Source organism: Capra hircus, unplaced genomic scaffold (assembly GCF_001704415.2).
Source record: "Capra hircus breed San Clemente unplaced genomic scaffold, ASM170441v1, whole genome shotgun sequence".
NCBI lineage: Eukaryota > Metazoa > Chordata > Mammalia > Artiodactyla > Bovidae > Capra > Capra hircus.
The window spans coordinates 13,910-37,376 of NW_017189575.1; the positions used below are offsets into that span (position 1 = coordinate 13,910).

The 23,467-nt window shown below is 47.0% G+C and overlaps 1 protein-coding gene and 1 pseudogene across 1 annotated transcript; both read right to left on the minus strand.

Annotated features, from left to right (window-relative positions):
- Positions 1-12,063: 12,063 nt before the first annotated feature.
- Positions 12,064-14,214, minus strand: LOC102176878 (mast cell protease 3-like). The gene is made up of 5 exons (XM_018044483.1): positions 14,095-14,214; positions 13,753-13,900; positions 13,137-13,272; positions 12,689-12,946; positions 12,064-12,334 (listed from the first exon to the last, which is right to left on the minus strand). Exons 1-5 carry the CDS (start codon positions 14,144-14,146, stop codon positions 12,173-12,175), a joined length of 756 nt encoding a protein of 251 aa, XP_017899972.1. The 5' UTR covers positions 14,147-14,214; the 3' UTR covers positions 12,064-12,172.
- Positions 14,215-17,404: 3,190 nt separating this feature from the next.
- On the minus strand, positions 17,405-20,828 carry LOC102177007 (annotated as a pseudogene).
- Positions 20,829-23,467: the final 2,639 nt, after the last annotated feature.

The window sequence follows — 23,467 nt, forward strand, 5'->3', positions numbered from 1 at the left end:
AATAAGCGCTTGAATACACAAAGCTTTTTCTTTCCATTGTTTTTCTTTTCGCCAGCGCCGATAGATTATAATAGCAATAAAACATAAAGCAACAATTAACAAAATATTTACAAAGGATGTTGTTAACAATGTAGATATATGCCCTAAAGGATTAAGGTTATCTAATCCTTCTTGAAGACTCTTCTGTATATCAGAACCAAGAATATCAGGCAGCGTCTTACTAAAAGTTGACAACATAGTTTGTTCCAATTCCATAATTTCAGTAGTTATATTTTGGTGTCCCACTAAAGACCTTTTTATTTTTTCCTAACCCTCACTCATATTAAAGGGAACAGGGGTTACACATAGGTGAGATGAGTTCCAATCACATTTTAACACACTCTTTGTAGCTAACACAGTCACTTGATCTCCTAACCAGGAAACAGTGTGTTGTAAATTCAATACATCAGTAGCCAATTGAGCGTCCAAATCATGTTGTTGTCGTCACAATAAATGAGCATCCTTATGCCACTCCCTGACAAAATCAGCAGTCTGTATGCCCTGATGCAAAGCAAGACCTGCTACAGTTGCTGTTGCTGTTACTGAAGCCACGGCGAGAATTGATGCGATGACGATGCCAAGCATTCTTCGGGATCGATGGAGAAGAGTGTGCACAGCATTCACAAGAGGAGCGACAGCAAAAGAGCCCGACCAAGGCTGAGTAAGATTAGCAGGCAACCAGAGTCAGCCCGTGCTTTCACAGTGACCGAAGAGTGATTACTGGAATGGACCATCTTGTTTTCAACATTTTTCCACCAGGAACGGTTTATACATTGAGTCAAGTTACAATCAGAACATGATATAACTCCCAAAATTTCATTCCAAATCTATTGCCCATACAGTAAAGTATAAGGAAATTTTACACATGCTATAGCAGAGTAAGATTTATTAATATGCAAATGAACTTGAAATGGCCCTCTAGGATCATTAATATTCAAAGTAAAGTTTCCCGTCCATATAGTAAGGTTACCTGACACTGCCCATGATTATACACTGGAATAGTAAAAGCAAATTTATTTTTATCTTTTATTTGCAAAGCAATAGTAAAAAAAAACAATCCTTTACATCTAAAACCATCAAAGACCAATTCTGTGGAATCAAAGCAGGAGAAGGGAGACCTAATTGCAAAGCTCCCATAGGTTTTATACATTTGTTAACTTCCCTTAAATCAGTCAACATTTTCTATTTATCAGATTTTTTCTTAATGACAAAAACAGGAGAATTCCAAGGAGACATGGAAGGTTTGATATGGCCAGATTGAAGCTGTTTTTCTACTAATTGTTCTAAAGCCTCGAGCTTCACTTTTGGAAGCGGCCACTGCTCAGCCCATTTAGGGACATCATTTAACCATTTCAATGGGAGAGCTTGAGGAATCTGAGCAGTGGCTACAAGTTTTCCGACGAGATGGTGAGCATTGTTCCTAAAGAAAATAAAAGATCCCTTCCCCAGATATTAATAGGTATATTAACAATGTAAAAAGAAATAAATACTTTCTTTCCATTAGACAATTGACATGACAAAGGTTGAGCGCTTTTCTCCACACATCTGCTATAGATCTTAAGCCTGTTAAAACAAGAGGACTTTTTTCTTTTTTCCAGTCATTAGGCCACTGCTGGAGAGAAAGAACCAAAACATCTGCTCCTGTATCCACTAATCCTTCAAATTGTGTATCTTCAATAATCAGTGACATTAAAGGACGAGAGTCATTAATAAGCATTTCCCAAAATATGCTTTGTCCCGTACTTCAAAAACCATTGACTCTCTCTCCCTACCTCAGCCTTGTTGGCAGCTACTGGAAACAGGGATGCGTAAGGTGGTGCAGAAGGGTTAACAGCCTTGGAAGTTCGTTTTTTATTTAATAAAACCTTCCGAAAGGCAGCAGTCATTGCCTCTACAGAATCTGAATCCTCCCCAGAACTCACGTCTCTATCTCGGTCTGTACTATCATCCGGAGGTTTGGGCGGAGGCCGAGGTGAAGCCCCCCCCCCCCCATATTTGCCTTCCTTCTCCTTACTCACAGGCACATCCTCATACGGGGGATCATCCTTCTTAAGAGAACATGAGGCGGCCTCACTATCAGCAGCCATTAATTCTAAAGCCTGCGTTATAGCGCTCCATAGAGTCCACAGCCTTAAAGGAATCACATTTCCTTTTTGATGCTGCCTTCTTAACTCCTTCTGCACCGCTTTCCATTCCTTCAAATTCAGCTGTACTTCTGTTTGATATTGAAACCAATAGCAATGCTGCTCTATAAGACAGAACAACTCACTCAAGCGACGAGTAGACGTTTCAATTCCTATAGAATGCAGGAGCCCCTTAACCAGCTCCATATATTGTGACTTTAAAGACGGGGAATTCCCCATAGTTTTTTCTTTTTCTTTTCTCTTTTTTCTGTTCTTTTTCTCTTATTTTACTTTTTCCCGAAAGTCCCCCTTTCAGCGTCTCGCCCCGGGGTACCCACTCTTTCGGTTCTTTTCGTTTCTCTTTTTTTCTTTTTCCCGAAAGTCCCCCTTTCAGCGTTTTGCCCCGGGGTGCTTACCCTTTCGGTTCCGTCATGCCCAGCGCTGGGCGCCAGATGCTGGCGACGGAATGAAACACCAACACTGCAGAGTGGTTTGAATCTTTTTATTTTAACCCCTTGCTTTTTACAGCTGCTTTATTTTATATCCCTTGCACAACAATCTACAGGGCAAGTTGCCAAGCACTATGATTTAGTGACTATACAGTGTGCAGGCACACGGCTAGATAACCTTTACCTTAACTTATTTACTGCAGCTAAGACTTTGTTTGGGGGAACTTCCTTATCAACTTAGAATCTGTTTTGTCCCTGGGTCTGTTCCTTTTGAGGAATCAGAGAAACATCCTTGTGTGCAAGAAATGTTCTTTTCCCATGGGAACAAACAGAGGATTCTTAGCTGAACATCTCATTTGCAAGTTGAGAGTCTCGTTTGCAAGCACTTCTCAACCTTCCTTATACCTTGTTCCCTACAATCTCCTTGTTGCCCTTCAGAGTTCCTGCTTCAGCGATTCACTCAGAATCATGTTTACTTGTGATTACATTGTAACTCATGCTTATGTCTGGGCTGCACACCACATTCCTCAGTTTATCTCTTATCTTTCTAAATCCTGCTCGCCCCTAGTATCCTAAGCTCACTATCTCCTAAAAAGGCTTCTAGCTATTCTTAATTATTCCTAAACCCTAAACTCAGCAAACTTCCTTTGTCATAAACATCCCCCTCACAAACAGGTCTCAGATAACAATCCTTCCCATGGCCTCAAGCTGCAGCCTATGTACTCATCCTGGGACACTCTTTGTAAAAATCCTTGAAGAACTGTCAATGTTACTTTATAGATTATTTTCTGGGCACAACTGCAGAAGGCTTTGTGCTTTCCCATGCCATTCACAAAAAAAATAAACACCTTAGCATTCTTTCCAGCCAACTCAACCGAAGAAAGGAAGGAACAAGTCAGAATCACAGGAGCTAACTCCTTCATCCCGGGTCTGTGCCTGCGGGACAAGGAGAGGGTTTGGGAGCCATGCCTCCATTTTGTCAGTAATGTCTAATGAGGCTCCTGACAACTCAAGGTTTTGCATGGACAACACTGAGGATCTCACCAAGAAAGAATTCTTCCTCTTGTTTGGATCTCCAGCATAGCAAGTGATACGTTTCTCCTCCCTTTGGACTTTAAGATCTACATCTTATAGTGTGTCTGCACAGGGCATATCTACCCTGAGTTGCCCCCAGCCAGCCACATTGCATGTTTTACCTGGCTTCACCTTCTGCCAGCTTCTGGGCAGATTGATGGGGCTCACTGCATCTGTCAAATCAGCCTTAATCAGCTGAAGAAGAGGAAAGGCATTCTCACCTACTGATGGCCCACAGAGACTGCAGGACAGTCATGGGGTTGCCTTCTTCTCAGTGCTCGAACCACGGAAGGGGTCATACAGGAGGAAGGGCAGGAATGAGGTCATGGGGGATGCAGAACCCTGGAAGGAAAGCGTTCCAGAACCAGTGCAGCCATGCATGCCCTCTGCAGTAACATGATATCATTGGCCCAAGTCTTACCATTACAGTCTGGGTGGCGGATGGCTCTTCTCATGGGGCTGACCTGCGGGGTCCTCTCTGTTCCATGATGTTGTGGGCCCCCAGGTGACATTGATTAAGCTGCACAGAGAGCAAAGAGGGAGCAGGTGTCACAGGAGATATGGTCCACAGTCTGGGAGGAAAGAACACAGCTTGGGACAGGGGACTGGAGGGGAGAGAATTCTAGGCAATGGGCCCTGGAGCTGAGCATCTCTGAGCTGTCTGTTTCTGACAGCCCAGTCAGGGAGGACCTCCTGGAATTGACAAGGGTGTTCAGTCATGTAGCATTTTGACAGTCACAGAAGGAAACGTGAATTTCTCACATGTGTACCCTAGGGTCCAGGGCACAACCTTGGCTTCCTCCCATTCCAGGTATGATCAGTTGCTTCTTTTAATGTATCACTGGCATTCACTTGTCCCTCTCTCCCCAAAGCTCACCTGGACTTTGAAGAGCTTCCTGTGTCCCCTGCAAGCGGTCAACAGAGGGTGGGGGCCTGGACACTGCTCCTCACCTTCCCAAGTAGTGAGCTGCTGTCAGCAAAAAGTCCTCACGCATAAGGAAACGCACAGAACTGAAAATGTCCTCTGAAACCTGGTATTCAACAAATGCCATATAGGGAATGGGAGTGTGCCCACAACCCCCTCTCCTTGTCCCGCAGGCACAGACCCGGGATGAAGGAGTTAGCTCTTGTGATTCTGACTTGTTCCTTCCTTTCTTCGGTTGAGTTGGCTGGAAAGAATGTTAAGGTGCTGATTGTTTTTGTGTATGGCATGGGAAAGCACAAAGCCTTCTGCAGTTGTGCCCAGAAAATAATCTATAAAGTAACCATTGACATTTGTTCAAGGATTTTTACAGAGGATGTCCCAGGATAAGGACATAGGCTGCAGCTTGAGGCTATTGGAAGGATTGTTATCTGAGACCTCTTTGTGAGGGGGATGTTTATGACAAAGGAAGTTTGCTGAGTTTAGGGTTTAGGAATAATTAAGAATAGCTAGAAGCCTTTTTAGGAGATAGTGAGCTTAGGATACTAGGGGCGAGCAGGATTTAGAAAGATAAGAGATAAACTGAGGAATGTGGTGTGCAGCCCAGACATAAGCATGAGTTACAATGTAATCACAAGTAAACACATTTCTGAGAGAATCGCTAAAGCAGGAACTCTCTTTGAAGGGCAACAAGGAGATAATAAATCTGGGTGAGGGAGAGCTGAAAATGTAAAACCTCTGACCTAAACCTTTTGAAAAAGTATGAAAGAAGACGTGATGCTTGAAATAAACATGTAGTTCCATACCTCGAGTCAGAGGCTACATCATTCCCCGCCAACACTGCTCATCCCTTCAGGCTGATTCCCTGGCTGCTGGAGCTGGACTCCAGCGCTTGGGTATGTAAGAATCAAGATAATTCTGATTACTAAAGACGCTATTGAGATAATGAAAATTATAGCCACAGGGTGGGTGAACTAAGAACGAGTTTATCTGGGAGATATATGTATGTATATACACATACATAAATCTTATCTATGCTAACCTCTAGGTCACAGGGAAGTGAACAGTTTTCAAAATCTACATGGAATTACAAATCCCTATAAAATATAAATTAAAGAAACATACTCAAGAAGTTTGAATTTTCCTATAAACATTACATGAATTGATTCCATTTTCAAAAATAGTCCATCAAGGACAGCCGCAAGCTCACAAGAATTCCCTGGACGTCTTTGAAAACAATTTAAATATTGATATACATTTTCTGCTGGCAAGTAGATGCTACACATCTCCCTTATGATACTAGCAAAACCTAGATGACAAAGCCAGTGATGACAATATGGGAGGAGAAATTTATGGGATAATGTTATTCCAGTACTGACGTAATCCAATCAGCCCATAAGCAAAAGTATTAGATCATTTCTAATCTGGGTTTTTCTGAGGATGCGTGGCTTTCATTCAAAACACAATTGCTGTAACATAACACATTGATGAAAGAAGAAACACCAATGCTAATTCAACTGAATGGGGAAAAAGCATCTACTAGAACTCACTATCCTTCTTTTAAAAAATTGCTTTAAAAAATAGGAGCAGAAATGAGGGTCTTCATTCTGATAAATGATCCCTGCAAAAATCCCACACCAATCAATATACTTACTGATGAAATGTTCTATGTTTTTCATTCAAGAGCAAAACAATACAAGGTCACGCAGATAGCCATAATCACCATTTCTCTTCAATAATATACTAGAGATTTTAGTCACTACAGTTAAGCAGGCAGTAGAAGTAAAAGGTATAAGACAGGGAAAGAGGAAATAAAACTGTGGATATTCAAGATATAATGTACAACAAGAATAGCCAGGAACCTGCAGATCACTTATTACAATTAGTAATTGTCAAATTTTCTGGGCACAAAATCAACTCAAACATTAATCATCTCTCTATCTATACAATAATACTTAGAAAATGAAATTTGAAAGAAAAAACATTAAAATCGTGGAAATGGTCAAATAACTAAGTATAAATCATAAAGATATTCCACATTCATGTTTGGAAGAGAAAATACTTTTAAGCTATTCATTCTCCAAAAAGTGACCTACAAATTCATTGCACTCAGAAAGTATTTCACAGAACTCTATTCGTTCTAAATAGATGTGGAAAACCAGTAGCCAACATTGGAGAAGACAGGCTTAAAGAATGAGAATGAGATGGGAGCTCTTGGCTTAGCAAATGAAGTCATAGTAATGAAGATAGTGTGGTACTGATGGTGCCATAGAGACATAGATGACAAGATAGAGACCCCGCACACATTGAGACATTCTACACAAATATAGAACCCTTGGTGTATGATGGAGTTTTATGGCAGAGAGTGGTGAGAAACTGTTTTTTTCCCCTCCTGTCTCTATGGTGTCTTTAAGGACACATCTTTCAACATGGAAAAAAGCACTTGACCCTGCTGCACCCTCTCCTGCTTGATGCTGTGAGCCCCCAGGGTGATGCTGATTGAGCTGCACGGAGAACAGAGTAGAGGTATGAGGAGCATGGAGTCACAGGAGATACAGCCCAGGAGCTGTGACGGACCAGCGACTTCAGGGCAGGGCTACTGAGGGGAAATTGAGGTGACAGACAGCCCTGGGGGAGTGACCCTGTGTCTTGTGCTTTTCAATGACATGAGTGCAGGGCTTCTGGGAGCTTTCTCAGGAATATTGTGAAATTAATTGTTGCATTCAATATGCCAGCAAATTTGGAAAACTCAGCAGTGGCCACAGGACTGGGAAAGGTCAGTTTTCATTCCAATCCCAAAGAAAGGCAATGCAAAACAATGCTCAAACTACCACACAATTGCACTCATCTCACATGCTGGTAAAGTAATACTCAAAATTCTCCAAGCCAGGCTTCAGCAATACATGAACCGTGAACTCCCTGAAGTTCAAGCTGGTTTTAGAAAAGGCAGAAGAACCAGAGATCAAACGGCCAACATCTGCTGGATCATGGAAAAAGCAAGAGAGTTCCAGAAAAACAGCTATTTCTGCTTTATTGACTATGCCAAACCCCTTGACTGTGTGGATCACAATAAACTGTGGAAAATTCTGAAGGAGATGGGAATACCAGACCACCTGACCTGCCTCTTGAGAAATCTGTATGCAGGTCAGGAAGCAACAGTTAGAACTGGACTTGGAACAACAGACTGGTTCCAAATAGGAAAAGGGGTACATCAAGGCTGTATATTGTCACCCTGCTTATTTAACTTATATGCAGAGTACATCATGAGAAATGCTGGACTGGAAGAAACACACACTGAAATCAAGATTGGCGGGAGAAATGTCAATAACCTCAGATATGCAGATGACACCACCCTTATGGCAGAAAGTGAAGAGGAACTAAAAAGCCCCTTGATGAAAGTGAAAGAGGAGAGTGAAAAAGTTGGCTTAAAGGTCAACATTCAGAAAACGAAGATCATGGCATCCAGTCACATCACTTTCATGGAAATAGATGGGGAAACAGTGGAAACAGTGTCAGACTTTATTTTCTTGGGCTCCAAAATCACTGCAGATGGTGACTGCAGCCATGAAATTAAAAGACACTCCTTGGAAGAAAAGTTATAACCAACCTAGATAGTATATTCAAAAGCAGAGACATTACTTTGCCGACTAAGGTCAGTCTAGTCAAGGCTATGGTTTTTCCTGTGGTCATGTGTGGATGTGAGAGTTGGACTGTGAAGAAGGCTGAGTGCCGAAGAATTGACCCTTTTGAACTGTGGTGTTGGAGAAGACTCTTGAGAGTCCCTTGGACTGCAAGGAGATCCAACCAGTCCATTCTGAAGGAGATTAGTCCTCGGTGTTCACTGGAAGGAATGATGCTAAAGCTGAAACTCCAACACTTTGGCCACCTCATGCGAAGAGTTGACTCATTGGAAAAGACTCTGATGCTGGGAGGGATTGGGGGCAGGAGGAGAAGGGGACGAGAAGATGAGATGGCTGGATGGCATCACAGACTCGATGGACGTGAGTCTGAGTTAACTCCGGGAGATGGTGATGAATATGCAGGCCTGGCCTGCTGCAATTCATGCGGTCGCAAAGTGTCAGATATGACTGAGCGACTGAATTGAACTGAATGTAAGTTTGCACGAGGAACTTATAGAGGTGAGTTTTCTAAAATCCTCATGTCCTAGGGCATAACACATCCCAGGATCTCAGAAAATGTTCTTTGGCTGCACAAGTGGCCTCCCATTAGCTTTTGGCTGAGGTTGTTGGGGTTTCAGGTCACAGGGGTGGGTGGAGGGCACTGCCACAGTGGAGTAGCTAAGGGCCTGAGAGGCAGGGGAGGTGGGGCAGAAAAGGAGCTGCTTGGGGCCTGGGAAAGAGCCAAGACACATGGAGAGCTTTGGGTGCTGTCATCTAGCACCTTCGATCAGTCTCACACCTGGCTCCTATCCTGGACAGGAGTGAGGGGTGGGAGGCACTGGTTCATAAGCCGGGTCCACTGACAACTCCTGTACTGTGGTTGGTTTGTCTGAGTTGTCTTTTCCTGGCTGGTGTGAGGGATTTTACTTACTTGTGTTTTGTAGCTTCACATCCTCTACCAAATGCACAACTCATTCCTCTGGTGGTGAGAGACAGGCTGAGACCCATGAAAGATCTTAGTGAAAATCTCCCTGCTTGCCTGCCACCTCTCCTTGCTGAGTCTCTATGTGGCATCAAACTTGTGTTCTTGGTTGGGATGGGACCTGGTTCAGAAATTAGAGCTGTGCAGAAGGGTCAGGACTGCGGGAGGCTTGGTGAATAGGCGGTCACTCACCAGTCCCAGCGCAAGAGGCAGAAACAAGGCCATCAGGAGTAGAAGTGGCAGCATCTTCCTGAAGGTCTGTCCAGGTCACAGCTGCTGGGGTCTCTTCCTTCCAGACACAAAGCACAGGGGAAGGAAGGAAGGGAGGCTCAGTGTCCCCACAGACCTCCCAGCGGTGCACTCCCCCCTAGCCGGGTGTCAGCATTCTACAGATGACCACCTTCTCTGCCCTGGATTGGGAGAGAATGACACCATCACCACACTCGCACACAAAGACTCGCCAGAAGGAATAACAAAGTGAAGCCTGTGGTGCACCCAGTGTTATCTGGTCCAACCTTGTACTTCTTGCCAAGCAAGAGTACAGTAAATCACGGGATGAATTGTTGAAACAAGGTATAGCAACTTTACTCAGAAAGCTAGCAGACCAAGAAGATGGTGGACTCGTGATTCAAAGAACCACCTAACCTGAGTTAGAATTCAGGCTACTTTTATACTAGAAGGGAACGGAGTAAAGTCAAACATTTCCTGGTTCCACTAGCCTCAGGATGGTTGTGTTAATTTCTTGTGTCCTGCAATCTTTCATCAGTTGGCTTGTTTCCTGTGAGCTAAACAAAGGTATTTTAGCTTAAAGCTCATTACTTGGGAGCCAGAGTTCCCAGAGATGTGTCATCATGTATAACAGAATACCAAATTTCTTCCCTATCATACCAAGAGGAGCTGGATCCCCAGGAGCCTCTCAGTAATTGAATCTCCATTTCTCCACTCTTGGTACTTTTATGATTCTGATAATATCATGAATAATTACTCAATAGGGGAGGTTCAGGGATATGAGAGATTCAGCTCCTGCCCCTGTGAAGCTGACAGGGCACAGAGGTAGACCCAGAATAGGTGGGTAGAGGACAAGCTGGTGAGTACTATGATGAGGGGTCTGCTCATTGCCTAGTGTGAGGAACTGGCTGAACTTGGTCTGGGAGCAGATAGACCTGAATTCACCAAAGTGAACCAAATAACAACCCCATTTCCTATCTTGCCAGGGTTCCAGCCTCACATTTCTGTTGGGCTTACAATCAGCTCTTCAAATGTAAATATTCTGTGACAGAAATTTTCTTATCCCACAGTGTTGAACAAAAGTCTTGGACTTGATACTTATTGGACCAAAACCAACCATCACTGGGTCCTTCAGCATACAGTGACCTGACTGGCTTGCCTTGTGCTGAGGTACCCAGCATTCCTTGAGCTGAGTTGGGGGCTGTCCCATCCAAATCAGGGTTCTTGTGAGGGGAAGAGACTTCCTCTCCAAAAATGCTGGTTACTGGTGTGAGGTGATGAGATAAGTGATGGTGATCACCCTAATAATTACTCTCCACTAATATTCCCTGTCCAGAGACGAGAGAACCACATCTCTGATGTCTCTGGGCCAGGCCATCCTGAACATGTGCAGATGATTCCAACACTGTCACCAGTATGAGACAGAAGAAAGAGGAATGGAAAAGATCACAGGAGTTCTAAACAAGCCAAGTCCCAGTAAGTTGTAGCAAGAGCATCTTATGAATAAACAGAGCGAAAGGACACAAGTTTAACCATTGATGGTGATGATCTGCGGGTGGTGAAATTGTAGGCAATTTTAAATTTCTCACTTATATGTTCTGTATTTAGCTATCTTTATATGATTATATGTGTTGCTTTTACACGCAAAATATATTTTGCCATGGTGGAAGTTCACTCACCATGCAAACGTCCAGCAAATCACTTCTGTTTAGCCCCGCCTTCTCTAAGCTGCATGTTTTAAAAATGAGATTCGTTTCCTCTATAGATTCTTACATGAAAATTCAGAGATTATTGAAAGATAGAACAGAAAAAATTATTCAATAAGCTATTGGGTATGGGACACCTTTGAAATATTAGGATACCTTGCATCTAAAAATATTTGTTACTATGGTTTTCCTTTATAGAAACATACATACATGTGGGAATGTGGAGATGGGAGAGGCTGGCTCAGTCCAAGGTGGAGGAGCTCCTTGAAGGTCACTTGGGGTGAGGGAGGATGTGCCCTCAGGACACCAGAGACTGCACAGAGCCCTGGGCCCAGGACTCCAAGACAGGGCTGTGACAGGAACTCAAGCTGGCCCTAGGCATACTGAAGGCCTTCTGAAACTTTCTCAGGCTTCTGACCTCTGTCTCCTCTGATGCAGGGAGGAACACTCATGGGGTGAGCCACACCTTTGTAAACCTCCCCCATTTCTGTTAGGGTGGACAAGTGCCCCCCTCGACCCCAGAGTTTCTCAGGTGGTCCCCTTCCTGAATCTGGATTCTCTTCTGTTGCCGCCTGGACCCTGGGATGTGGGGGAGGTAAGTAGGTGTTCACGAGGCAGAGGGCATGTGGATGAGACACAAGGGTTGTTGAAAAGAGGGTCCTGAGTTCCTGAGGAGGGGTCTCCCTTCTCTGATGGAGCTCACGGGCAGCCTGAGGGGGAGCTGGCACTGGGGACATGTGACTGGAGGGAGCTGGCTGTAGGTACAGCAGAAGATTTTATTCCAGAGAATGGAAGGTGGGGGTGGGAGGAGCAGTGTATGTGCTGGAGGGGGGAGCCTCTAACAGATCAGAAATGTGAACAGATGTTTCCCTGACAGAGAAGGTACCTAATGAATTTGTGAATAATGGAGCAATCAGTGATTACTTTCAAGAGATGAATGTTTATTAAGTTCCAGGCAACCTTCCTCCACACACGTTGACCAATGCTTCCAATCCCAGGGAAGATGGAGGGGTCCATCTCGAGGACACGTCATGCTGATCCCTGGCGTTTGTACCGTCTCATTGTTCTCTGGATCCAGGACAGAAAGCTGGAGATTCTGGTGTAGACATTTGGAGTTGTCCCATCATCACTTCCATAGGACACAATGCCCTGGGCAACACCATTACACACAAGTGGGCCCCCAGAGTCACCCTGTGGGCAGAGAGAGCAAGGGTTGAGCTCACCTTCTTCAGGTCTGAACTCACCTTCTTCAGGTCTGGTCTCCTTGCCACCCTGGGGTGGGTGGGCTCAGTTAGGGGTCCTGGTTGATATCAGGGCCTTGTTGGTCCTGAGGTTCACCCTTGCATTGACAATCCTGCTGCTCCTCCTGCAGGAAGCCTCACCCATTTGTGGCTGTGGGGCAGTGTTCACCCCCCAGGGACACAGGACAATGACCAGATAGGAAGACAGGCTGGGGACACAGGTGCAAGCTTTGTTCCCACGGCCACCCATCATCCCAGCTCAGTTGGGCCCAGGGTTTTGCAAAGATAACACCGGGGATCTCACCAAGAAAGAATCCTTCCTTTTGCTTGGATCTCCAGCACATATCTGCGTGATGGGGATGTAGTCTTTGAAGCGAGCAATACATTTCTCCTCACTTTGGACTTCAAGATCCACCTCCTGTAGTTTGTCTGCAGAGGGCATATTTACCCCCAGTTGCCCCCAGCCAGCCACACTGCACATCATCCCTGGCTTCACCTTCTCCAAGCTCCTGGGCAGATTGATGAGGCTCACTGCATCCGTCATCTCAGCCTTCCTAGTCAGCTGAATGTAGAGGAAAAGCATTCTCACATACTGTTGGCCCACAGAGGCTACAGGACAGTAATAGGGTTGCCTTCTTCTCAGCACTGGGACCACAGAGGTGTTGTACAGGGGGAGGGTCTGGAATGAGTTCATGGGGGATGCAGAACCCTGGATGGAAGTGTCCCGGACTCAGTGCAGCCACATGTCCCACCTGCAGTAACATGATGTCATTGGTCCCAGTCTCATCATTATAGTGTGGGTGAGGGATGGCTCTTCTCACTGGGATGACCTGCTGGGTCCTCTCTCGGTCCGTGATGTTGTGGGCCCCCAGGATGACATTGACTGAGCTGCACAGTGAGCAGAAAGGGAGGGGGTGTCACAGGAGAAACGGTCCAGGAGCTGGGAGGAAAGAGCACAGCTTGAGACAGGGCAAAACTTGGGGTGGGGCTGGGGGAGGGCATGGAGAAATTCTAGGTGGTGGGCCCTAGGGCTGAGCATCTCTAAACTGTCTGCTCCCTGGCAGCTTGTGCGGGTGGCAGTTCCTGTAGTCCACAGAGGGTGTTCAGTCCTGCTCGAGCTTGACTATCTCTAAGGAAAACATGAATTTCTCACATTTGCACTGTGGGCTCCAGGCAACAACCTTAGCTTCCTTATGTTCCAGGTTTGATCAGTCCCTTCTCTCCATGCACGACTGGCATTGACCTGTCCCTCTCTCCCCAGTGTCTGACTAGCTTCCTGTGTTACCTGGTGGCACAGGCCTGCAGCTCCTAAGAGGATTCCCTGGGAGGGCTCAGCAGAGGGATGGGGGCCCGGGCACTGCTCCTCACCTTCCCAGGCAGTGAGCTGCTGTCAGCACAAAGTCCTCACGCACAAGGAAACCCCCACATCTGTAAGATTTCCCTGAAATCTTGAACCGAAGAAACGCCATGTAGGGACGAGAGTGAGGCTTGGCCTCATGGCCCCCGATGATTTTCCCTGAAAGAAAGATTCCAGCCTGCCCACTGTGCTCATGGAGCCAAAGTTTGAATAGGGGAGACGGGACCAGGGTTTCCCTGAGTTCAGAAATTTTCTTAGATGGACCAGGCCCAGGCTGTGCATGAGTGTAGCTTCTGGGCAGGTCTGTCCATGTGGGGTGGGACTGGGCCTCTGAGGGTGGGACCGTCACTCACCTGCCTCCACAGTAGGGGACAGAAGGGCCACCAGGAGCAAGAACAGGACCATCTCTCCAGGAAGACTGCCCAGATCTGAGCAGCTGCTGCTTCCTTCTGGTCTTTTAAGCCTGAGTCGTCCCCTTCCATGTTCTGGCCTTTGTCACGTGAGCCTTATCTGAAAGCCTCAAACCACTTTTTTGAAGTCAGAGTGGACTGTTTATTTGAATTTAATTAAAGCCTCTTGTAAGTTTTCATCCACTGGGTGGGGTGAGGGTCAAGGGTTGTGGTTGCATCAGCCGGTCCTTAAGCCCTCAGGTGCCTGAGCCCCAGAAACCTGGGCCTCATGATGATAGATCAAAGAAAGTCTTTGCATGGTTCATTTTAGATCACCAGGGTGGTTGTGTATTGAGACCCCTTCTTCACCAAGAATGTGAGAAATATTGGACATGAGATTCCTTGCTTCATGTAGAGGAGATAAACCATCATGATCAGACTATAAAGGCAAGATCCGCAGTGTGGAATAGACATAATAGCGTGAAAGTGATGCTGAAGAGTGCTTATTCCACTTACCAAAGGACTCAGTGGTTTAAAACAACAGCAACATTGCTTTACCCATCTGCATTTTGGTCCAGGTACACTGGGGATGGCATCCCTCTACTCACCTTGGTATCAGGGCTGCTCGAAGCCTAGAGGCTGAGTCACTTGAAGGATGCTCACACATGCCCAGTGGTTGGTGCTGACTATTGGTTTTTCCAACTACTTGGCACATTGGTTTTTCTCCACAAGAGCCCCTCAGGTTGTCTCACTTCATGGGATTCTTTGGCTCCCTCATGACACAGTGGTTGGTTTCCCCAGAGTGACCATCTCCTAAAAAGTGAGCCATCTAGAAGCTGTGTTTTTCCATTACCTAGATTTTGATGTCATATGGCACCTATTCTACCATATTCCACTGCTTAAAGCAATCAAGAGCTCCCCTCACCCAGATTATAAAAGGAGGGCCCTAGACCTCCTTTGTTGCGTCACGTAAGAAGAGCCTGTGGGATGGAGATATGCAGCGGCAGTCATGTCCCCATCATGAAAATGGGGGAAGCCATGGAATCAAAACAACGGTTGTTTCTAAACATCTTGATCCCAGCCTCTTAAAAAGCAACAACACCTTAGTTAAAGAAACAAAGCCCATGGTCAACAGTGATTCTGGCAAGAGAGTCACAGTGAAGCAAGCGGTGTCCTCATCCTGCATGGGCTGGACACCCTGCACTGGATGACCTGGATGAGACATCAGAACGCAAGTGAAGTGAGGAACGTTGCCTTCCGTAGGGAATGCAGGAGGGCATGGCAACCCACTCCCGTATTCTTGCCTGGAGAATCCCATGGACAGGGGAGCCTGGCGGGCTACAGTCCACGGGGTCACAGAGTCAGACATGACTGAGCGACTTTTAGTACTACTGCTATGTAGGAAGTGAACATCCAAGGGCTGTGAGGAGGGTGCTTACACAAGCATTGACCAGTAGGTGGTAAAGGAGCTCAAGGAGGATTCAGGGACTCCAACAGAAAGGGCAGTCTGGTGGGATGTGTCAGAGCAGGACAAATAGGGCGAGGCGGGCGTTGCTTTGAAGCGGCTGCCTGATGTGGATCACCAGAGCCTGGGCGGGGAGAGCAGGGGATGCACTTGGAGAAGATGAGGAAGAGATCTGTTTTATAAGTCTCTGTGGGGACTAATCAAATATTTAAACATATTAAGGCAAGTGACCCAGTTTCTTACTGTCTGAAGATTAGATGGTATTGGTGGCATCAATGTTAATTTCCTGGATTTGATGGTTGAATTGTGGTCACATAAGCATTTCCTTGTTTCTAGAAATTGCCCTCTACAGTTTTTGAGGACTGATGGAACACCGTGTAGTAACTTTACTCTCAAATGGTTCAGGAAAATTAAAGTTTTTTGTATTATAATTGCTACTTTTCCATAAGCCTGAGATTATTTCAAAAGTAAAAGGAGATCCATAGTCTTCACATATATGAACAACAAACAGTTTGAAGATACATTTGAAAAAATAATCCATCACAGCAGCAACAAAAAACATAAAGAGCTTGGGAAAAACATAACCAGAATTGTGAAACACTATTTGAGCAAAATGTTAAAGGATTCTGACTCCTGGTCCTGCCCCCCATCGTAAGACCCCTCTAGGCGGTGGTAGCCTTCCAGGGCCTCCATCGGAGCACAGGGCAGGACATTGCCAGTGCTTCACTGCACCCAGGTGGCAGCTCCATCTCCTCTCCCAGGTCCCTGATCTGCTCCACAGGGAGACACTGCAGGACTGTTGACTCTGAGCTGGTCTCCAAGGACACAGAAGCAGGGATTCAGGCTGACACTCAGCATGAAGGACAAGCCTATTACCCAGTTCAGGTGTGCTCCACAATGCAGGTCATTACACAGAACCCAGGGGCCAGGCTCCATCCTGCACATCAAGGCTGTTCTACTCCTGGGCGAGATTATAGAGTTAGTGCCCCCCTGTCCTCATGGGACTGACCCTTTCCCTCTGTGTTGTTCACAGTGCTGGGCATTGTGGAGGTCATACAGGCTAGTGCGGTGGTAGCAGTCGTTTGTGGCTGTGGTTCGTGCAGGACTTGTGATGCTGTCCCTCCTCTTATCAGCTCCACGTATTCCTTTTGCAGAAGTCAGTGACACAAGATCTTCTCTGCATCTCACATCAAAGCTGCACAGATGGTAGATCTTTTCTTATCAAGGTGGACAGTGAGGAGGGCCCAGTGTGAACCAAATGTATCCGAGGTTCTCAACTGAGGCTGATTCCTGCCCAGCTCCTTCACAGCTGCCCTCCTCCCCACCCCGCCCTGCAGATGCTACCATGGCGACTGACTTGGGGTACATTTAGAAAAGCCCGGAGACATCTTTGGTTCAGAACTTAGAGAAGAGGGGGATGGCACCTAATGGGGAGAGGCCAGCGATGCTCTAAAGACCCTGCCACTTAGCACGATCATAGTGATTCTGAAAAGCCCGAAAGATGACTCAAGTTGATTATGAAGGCAGGGGAGGATCTGCTCTACTTTCTTCTTTAAGGTGGACATGGGGATCCTGCCACTCCAGGGAACCCCTTTCTCTTCTTTCTCTCCCTATGGTTCTTCAAGGTATCCTCTCTGTCTCACACACACACACCACACACTCCCCCCTTTCAAGGTTTCTGGAATGCCTGATGCTGGGAGTAGAGAGAGGAAACACACACTCAGGTCTGGAAGACAGGTGTACACTGTGATTTATTGGGAAATCTGTGACCTAAAGGGGCCTTCCTGAGGATTAGGGACATGATGGGGCTTTAAGAGGAAAACCAGAGGCTGATCCAAGGTGAGTGGCACTGAGTACCTGCCGGAGTCCTGCTCTGGTTTCCCCTCAGGCTGGCCCAGGTTCCAGGTTAATTCTCTTTCAGGACCTCATCGATCCAGGGCCGGTAAGGTGAGATCCGGGTGAAGACGGCAGGGGGCTTTGCATTGGACAGTCCATAGGAGACAATGCCCTGGGCCACCCCCAGCACACAGAAGAGGGCCCCCTGAGTCTCCCTGTGGGACAGAGAAGGAAACGGAGAGACAGAAGCTGAGCTGGGAAACCACCCCCTCCTCCCTGTGGTCCCAACTCTGAGTTGGTCGGACCTGTCATCAGGCTCAGGAACACTGGCTCCTCATGAAGTGATATGTCTCTGATGCTGTTCCCTTTCCTTCCTGGCATCCCCTGACCCTGGGCGGCACCCCTTGACCCTGAGGAGACCCTGGTCAGAGACCCCACAGGGCCGAGGGAGTAGGGTCTACAGAGGGACAGTCTCAGCTCCTCAGACCTGAGGTCTCACACTTTGTCACTGGCTGACACTCCTAACTCTGTCTCCTTCCAAATGTGTCTGCACCCTGGACAGTGATTTGTGGGGAAGACTGTAGTCTGAGAATCACCTTAAATGCAGATTTTGTGTCTGGGGATTGCCCACACACAGCTGGAGATTGTGGTCAAAAGCAGGGAAGTGGCTACAGGCCCGGGGCTCCATGAGTCTCAGCTTCACCTCTTGCAGACTGCTGGAGGCTGGTTCCTTCACACCTGTTTTTCCCCAGCCAGCCACCTGGCACATTCTCCCGGGATGGATAAAGGTTACATGGGGTGGAAAGGGGAGTGTCCGCATGGCCAGAGTCAGGTTGGCTTTCTCCTCCAACTGTGAAGGAAATGAGGGCTGTCAGTGATGGAAATGGGCTTGCGGAGGGTTGGAGGCAACCAGGGAGGGACAGGGCAGCTGCTCCACATGAGAGCCCCTTCCAGAGGCTGAGCTGAGGGGTGCTGGTGAGAGGCAGGTTGGGAAAGTGTGAGGATAATGGGACCTGAAGGAGAAGTCCTGGAGAACAGAGAGCGGGGAAGGAAGGCCTGGAGAACGGGGAATGGGGAAGGAAGCCTGGAGAACAGGGAGTGGGGAAGAATTTGCACCTTCAGTAACATGATGTCGTGGAGAACAACAGGGTCATATTTTGGGTAAGGAAACTGTTTTATGACCTCAAGCCTCTGCCATGTGTCTTCTTTCTTTTTTATGTTATGGGCTCTGAGAGTGACTGTTACAGACCTATGTGAGGGAGAAGGCCAAGGTGAAACGCTGATGGTGGAGCGTCTGCTGAGATATTCCCCCTCTGAGAAAGAGCATGCAGTCTCTCCCAGGGTCAGCAATCTCTTCCCACCTCCCTCTTTTGAGCCAATCATGGTATGGGAGGGGCTCAGGCTTTACTCAAGGAAGAGCTTTCCCAGGGACAGAGATAGTTTCCAGGGCTTTGGGGATGCCAGGGAGTGAGTGGGCCTTGGATGACCCAGGGGACAGGGTAGGTACTTCCTAATCAAGGTGCCCTAATGAGGGCCACCTCTCTGAGGCAGAGGTGTCCGAGGAAATGGGGGAGTGGTGGGGTCTCAGGTGGACCCTGTTCTCTGTCTCCCATGGAAAGGGTGGGTTCAGGTCCCCAGGAACTAAAGGCCAGTGTTCTTGAAAAGGGCATGGAGGAAATGGTCGAGAACTGGGTGGGCCCCTGAAGAGTGAGTCCACATCCTTTGTGTTGGGGTTGGGGAGGGGGAGCTGCTTTTAGAAGAGGGGCACTGGGATGAGGTCCCCTTTCCTCTGAGGGGAGCTGAGCTCACAGTGACTGAGAGTCAGGACAGTCATTTCACTGTGAGAATGATTTGCTTAAGGCCAAGTATTTTCTTTCCCTAAAGAGACCCAGCCCTAGGAGCTCCCCCTCAGACTCCAGGACCTGTTCCTGGTTTGTCCCCTGGCTGCTTCTCCCACTTGGAGATAAACAGGACCCACTGTCTCACCTTCCTGCACAGTGCGCAGCCGTCAGCACAAAGTCCCTTCTTATCAGGAAACCACCACAAGCTACCTGCTTCTCCCGCGAGGTGACAATTTCCAGGTAGGCCATGTAGGGGCGGGAGTGTGGCTTGCTCTCTGTGCTCCCGATGATCTCCCCTGGAACACAGGGCCTGAACACAGAGGGTGCAGCGGCTGGCTTCAAGTCAGAACAGGCATCTCTGGAATCCGCACTCGCCCCGAGTTCTGCCCTCTTCCTCTCGGGTGGCTCTGGTGTCTGCTGTCTCTGCTCCAGGCACAGCAACCAGGGTGGCCTTGGACGCCTCACAGTCACACTCACCTAAGGTTTCCCCCCACTCCCATTCTGCCCTCACTCAGCCCTCCTCTGTCCCCGTGCATGACCAGCTCTCCAGGTTCCTGCCTCCACCATCTCCATATCCCAGGTTGCTCAGAGATCAGCCAACTTGCAAGGCCAGAAGGTGAAGGGAACACAGGACTCAGCTCAGTGTCACACACTCCATGCAGAGGAGACCACCCCTGGGGCCCCTGCTCTGGGCTTTCCCTCAATCAACATGGGCTCCTTGTGTCTGGGAGCGACCATGGGCTGCAGAGAGAGGGTGTGCACAGCCCAAGGGGAAACTTCACTCTGGGGTTTTGGGGAGAAAGCCTGGGGTTCTGTTTAAGGGTCAGCAATCTTCCGAGTAAATCTTGTTTTAGGGGTTGATCCTGCAGGTTCCAGAAGGAGTGGCCAGGCAACTCAGCAGCCTGGGCTCTGCAGCAGAGGAGGAGGAGCACCAGCGGGAGAGGAGGACGATGCGTCTTCTCAGAGAGGCTGCCCAGGGCATGTGCTGCCTCTGTTTTCTAGTCTTGGGTTTTTCACTCCCAACAAGTGAGGGCAGGGCCAAGCTGGTAACCACAGGAAGTGACTGGTCATATTCTCTTCTCTCATACTGTGCCTGCGTCTTTCTAATCAGAATTTTCCCCTAGAGATGCCCTCTGTTTTGTGTGAGGTGAAGCTGAGGCCTGAACCTCCAAGTTTTGGCCTCAGGGATGAGCTCTCCAGTGTGGTCCCTCATTGGTGTGGAGGTGGAGGGCTCATGTCCTTCCCAGGCACGGCAGCTGATTAAGGCCCATCAGAGACATGGGTGGGGGAGAGTCTTTACACTGAGAATTCAGAAGCATATGCATGTTTAAGACAGTGACCACAGTAGGAAATAGATTTGCAAAAAGACCCAACACATATACCATAGGTATGTGTGAGTACAAAGGCACAAACCTACAAACATACAAATGAATCCAAAGTTGCAGGAAACAATACTCCTCCTTAATCACGTGCAATGCAGTCTAAGTGCCACTCCTTTGCATCCCATCTTATTCCACTCCAGATTAAACTGCAAGCTACACCCCTACTTCAAGCATGGTTACCTGCAATTTGAAAAACATTAATCTGCATCTCTCTCTCCCTCCTAACCAAAGGTTCATAGGCAGAAGGTAGTGATCAAAGAATATCAGGTAGGGGAAGAGATCATACTCTACAGTTGGGCTTTACATACATTATCATAAGAGCAAATGGGATTGGAATTAGGACTTTAAAAAGCTCATGAATATCAATTATTGTCACTCTCTTAGAAGTATTGTTACTTTTATAACAATCCTGTGAAGTAGGTAGAGTTATCTCTATTTTATGAATCTTGCTATCAAAACTTATGCCTCAGAATTAGACTTCCCTCATTTCATACAAAGGGCCCTTCTGCTGTTCCTTCAAAGGCAGGGAAATCTAGTCTCACTAACGGGAACGTAGATGTAGAAGAATGGTTGTTCCAGGGGTGCTGGGGTTCCTAATCTTACATGAGGAATCAAGCTCGTTTGATTGAAATAGAATATATACAGATGTCAGGATCTGAGGTTTGCCTCTGTTTTCCCATCACAACCTTGGGAATTACCATTAGCATTGCTTTACTAACATAGAATTTAGACTCAGATGCATTAATGTGATTCAAATAACAAAACACATAACTATTATAACTATCATTAGCTCCCAAGACTGAGTAACCGCCCAGCAGTTTGTGTATTTCTGCATTTAATTGGTGCATTTAGACCAGTAGTATTCAAAACAAGTATTGGTATAATATCTACTATACTTGTTACCATTTTCTATTTGTTGCCCTTGTTCTTTGTTTCTAGCCTGTCTCTAACTCTTCTCTGCCTTTTCTGTTTCTATTTTTATTTTTTTTTAACTTACGGTTTATTCCTCTAAGAATGGAAATTAGAGCTGCATTTCTGAAATAAAGCAAAAAGGAATTCTCTTCCTGCTTCTGGAAGATGTGATGGCGCCCACCAGTTACAGGGGGGTGTCAAGTATGGCACCGACTTATTCCAAATGTTTATAGTGTTGTTCAGACTGTGTCAGGTAGACCCATGAAATCCTTTGATCACTGTATTATTTTAATATAGTCACTGTAATAAAATATTGCCAACTTACTGGGTTAAAGAGGCTTCCCAGGTGGCGCTAATGGTAAAGAACTCACCTGCCGATGCAGGAGACATAAGAGATGTGGGTTCAATCCCTGGGTCGGAAAGATCCCCTGGAGGAGGGCATGGCAACCCACTCCAGTATTCTTGCCTGGAGAATCCCAAAGACAGAGGAGTCTGGTAGGCTCCTCTGGGGTCGCAAAGAGTTGAACACGCCTGAAGTGTCTCAGCATGCATGCACAGTGGGTTAAAACAGTACTCATTTTTCCTCTTACCTTTCTGGAGGTCAGAAGTCTGAAATTACTTTCACTAGCCCGAAACCGAGGTGTTGGCAAGGCTGCACTCCTTCCGGAGGCTGATAACTTTTCAACTTCTATAGTTGCACAGCTCACATTCCTTGGCTCACGGTCCTTTCCTCTGTCTTCAAAGCCCACAGAGTAGTGACTTTGCATCTCTCTGCCTTTCTCTCTCTCTCTGCTGAGGTTGTCACATGGCCTTCTCTCACAGTAGAATTTCCCTCTGCCTGTCTCTTGTAAGGATGCATGTAATTACATTTAGGGCCCACCTGAATAACATGGGCAATCTCCCCATCTCAAGATTCTTCTTAATCACATCTGCAAAGTTCCTGTTACCATATAAGGTAACATTCATAGGTTCAAGGGATTAGGACCTGGGTATTTCTGGGTGCCATTATTCAGCCTACCTCTTCCTCCTTCTCCCTCTCCTGCTCCTCCCTCCCCTTCCACTCACTTCTCCTCTTCCCACAAACCTTGTGCCTCAGCCACTACAATTCAGGGCGTAGATGCACCATAGCCAACTCCCTGTGGCTCTTTCTGGAGATGGTCCCAGGCTTGGGCTGTTGCTACCTTGCATCCTTACACCTACTTCTGCCCCATCCTCACCATCCCCCTCAATAATGGGTCTGGGGCCAGAGAAGTATCTGCCAAGTGAGAAGGAGGAAAATTTCCCAAGTACGAGAACTCAGGATGCTGGGGAGGGCTGAGCCCTGGAAGTCCTCAGGATGGCTCTGTCAACCACAACTGTCACAACAAAGCAGGGCTGTGAGAGTCCAAAAGAAAGTTCCCCTAGAATGTCAGGGTGAGTCTGGCCCCTGAACTACATCAGAGTCACCCAATTCAATTGTCATCTTCCTTCAGAAATGGCACGGTGTCTCCAGGTCTTCCAAAAGAGAAATCTGAGTTAGGTCAAGTTCTCCAAAATTTCCTCCTCCAAGTGACCCTCAGTGCTCTGAATCCCATACCCACCAGCATCTGAGTTGGATGCCTGCACTCACAGCCATACACATCTGAACAAGGGAAACGGAGCAAGACCTCTAGCTAGCTCTCAGGAGCCTGCCATTGAAGGGCCCTCATGCAGGTTTCACCATGTTCCCTAAGAGGCCTAGAAGACAGGCCCAGCAGGATGGCTGCTACTGCTGGCCCCAGACTAGGGACCCAGAGAATCCATTTTTCCCATTGTCTATAGCCCACAGGTCTGGGCTTCCAGTTCTGCCACTGATCAATGTAGACATAACAAACCCTGAAAAACATATCTGATTATAAACTTTAACTCTATATGACAGACAA

Coding starts and splice junctions, on each gene's coding strand:
- LOC102176878 (XM_018044483.1), bottom strand. CDS start 14,146: ATGGTCCTGTTCTTGCTCCTGGTGGCCCTTCTGTCCCCTACTGTGGAG. Junction 13,901..14,094: donor GTCCCCTACTGTGGAGGCAG/GTGAGTGACGGT, acceptor TCTTTCTTTCAG/GGAAAATCATCGGGGGCCAT. Junction 12,335..12,688: donor AAAGGAAGGATTCTTTCTTG/GTGAGATCCCCG, acceptor CTCTGCCCACAG/GGTGACTCTGGGGGCCCACT.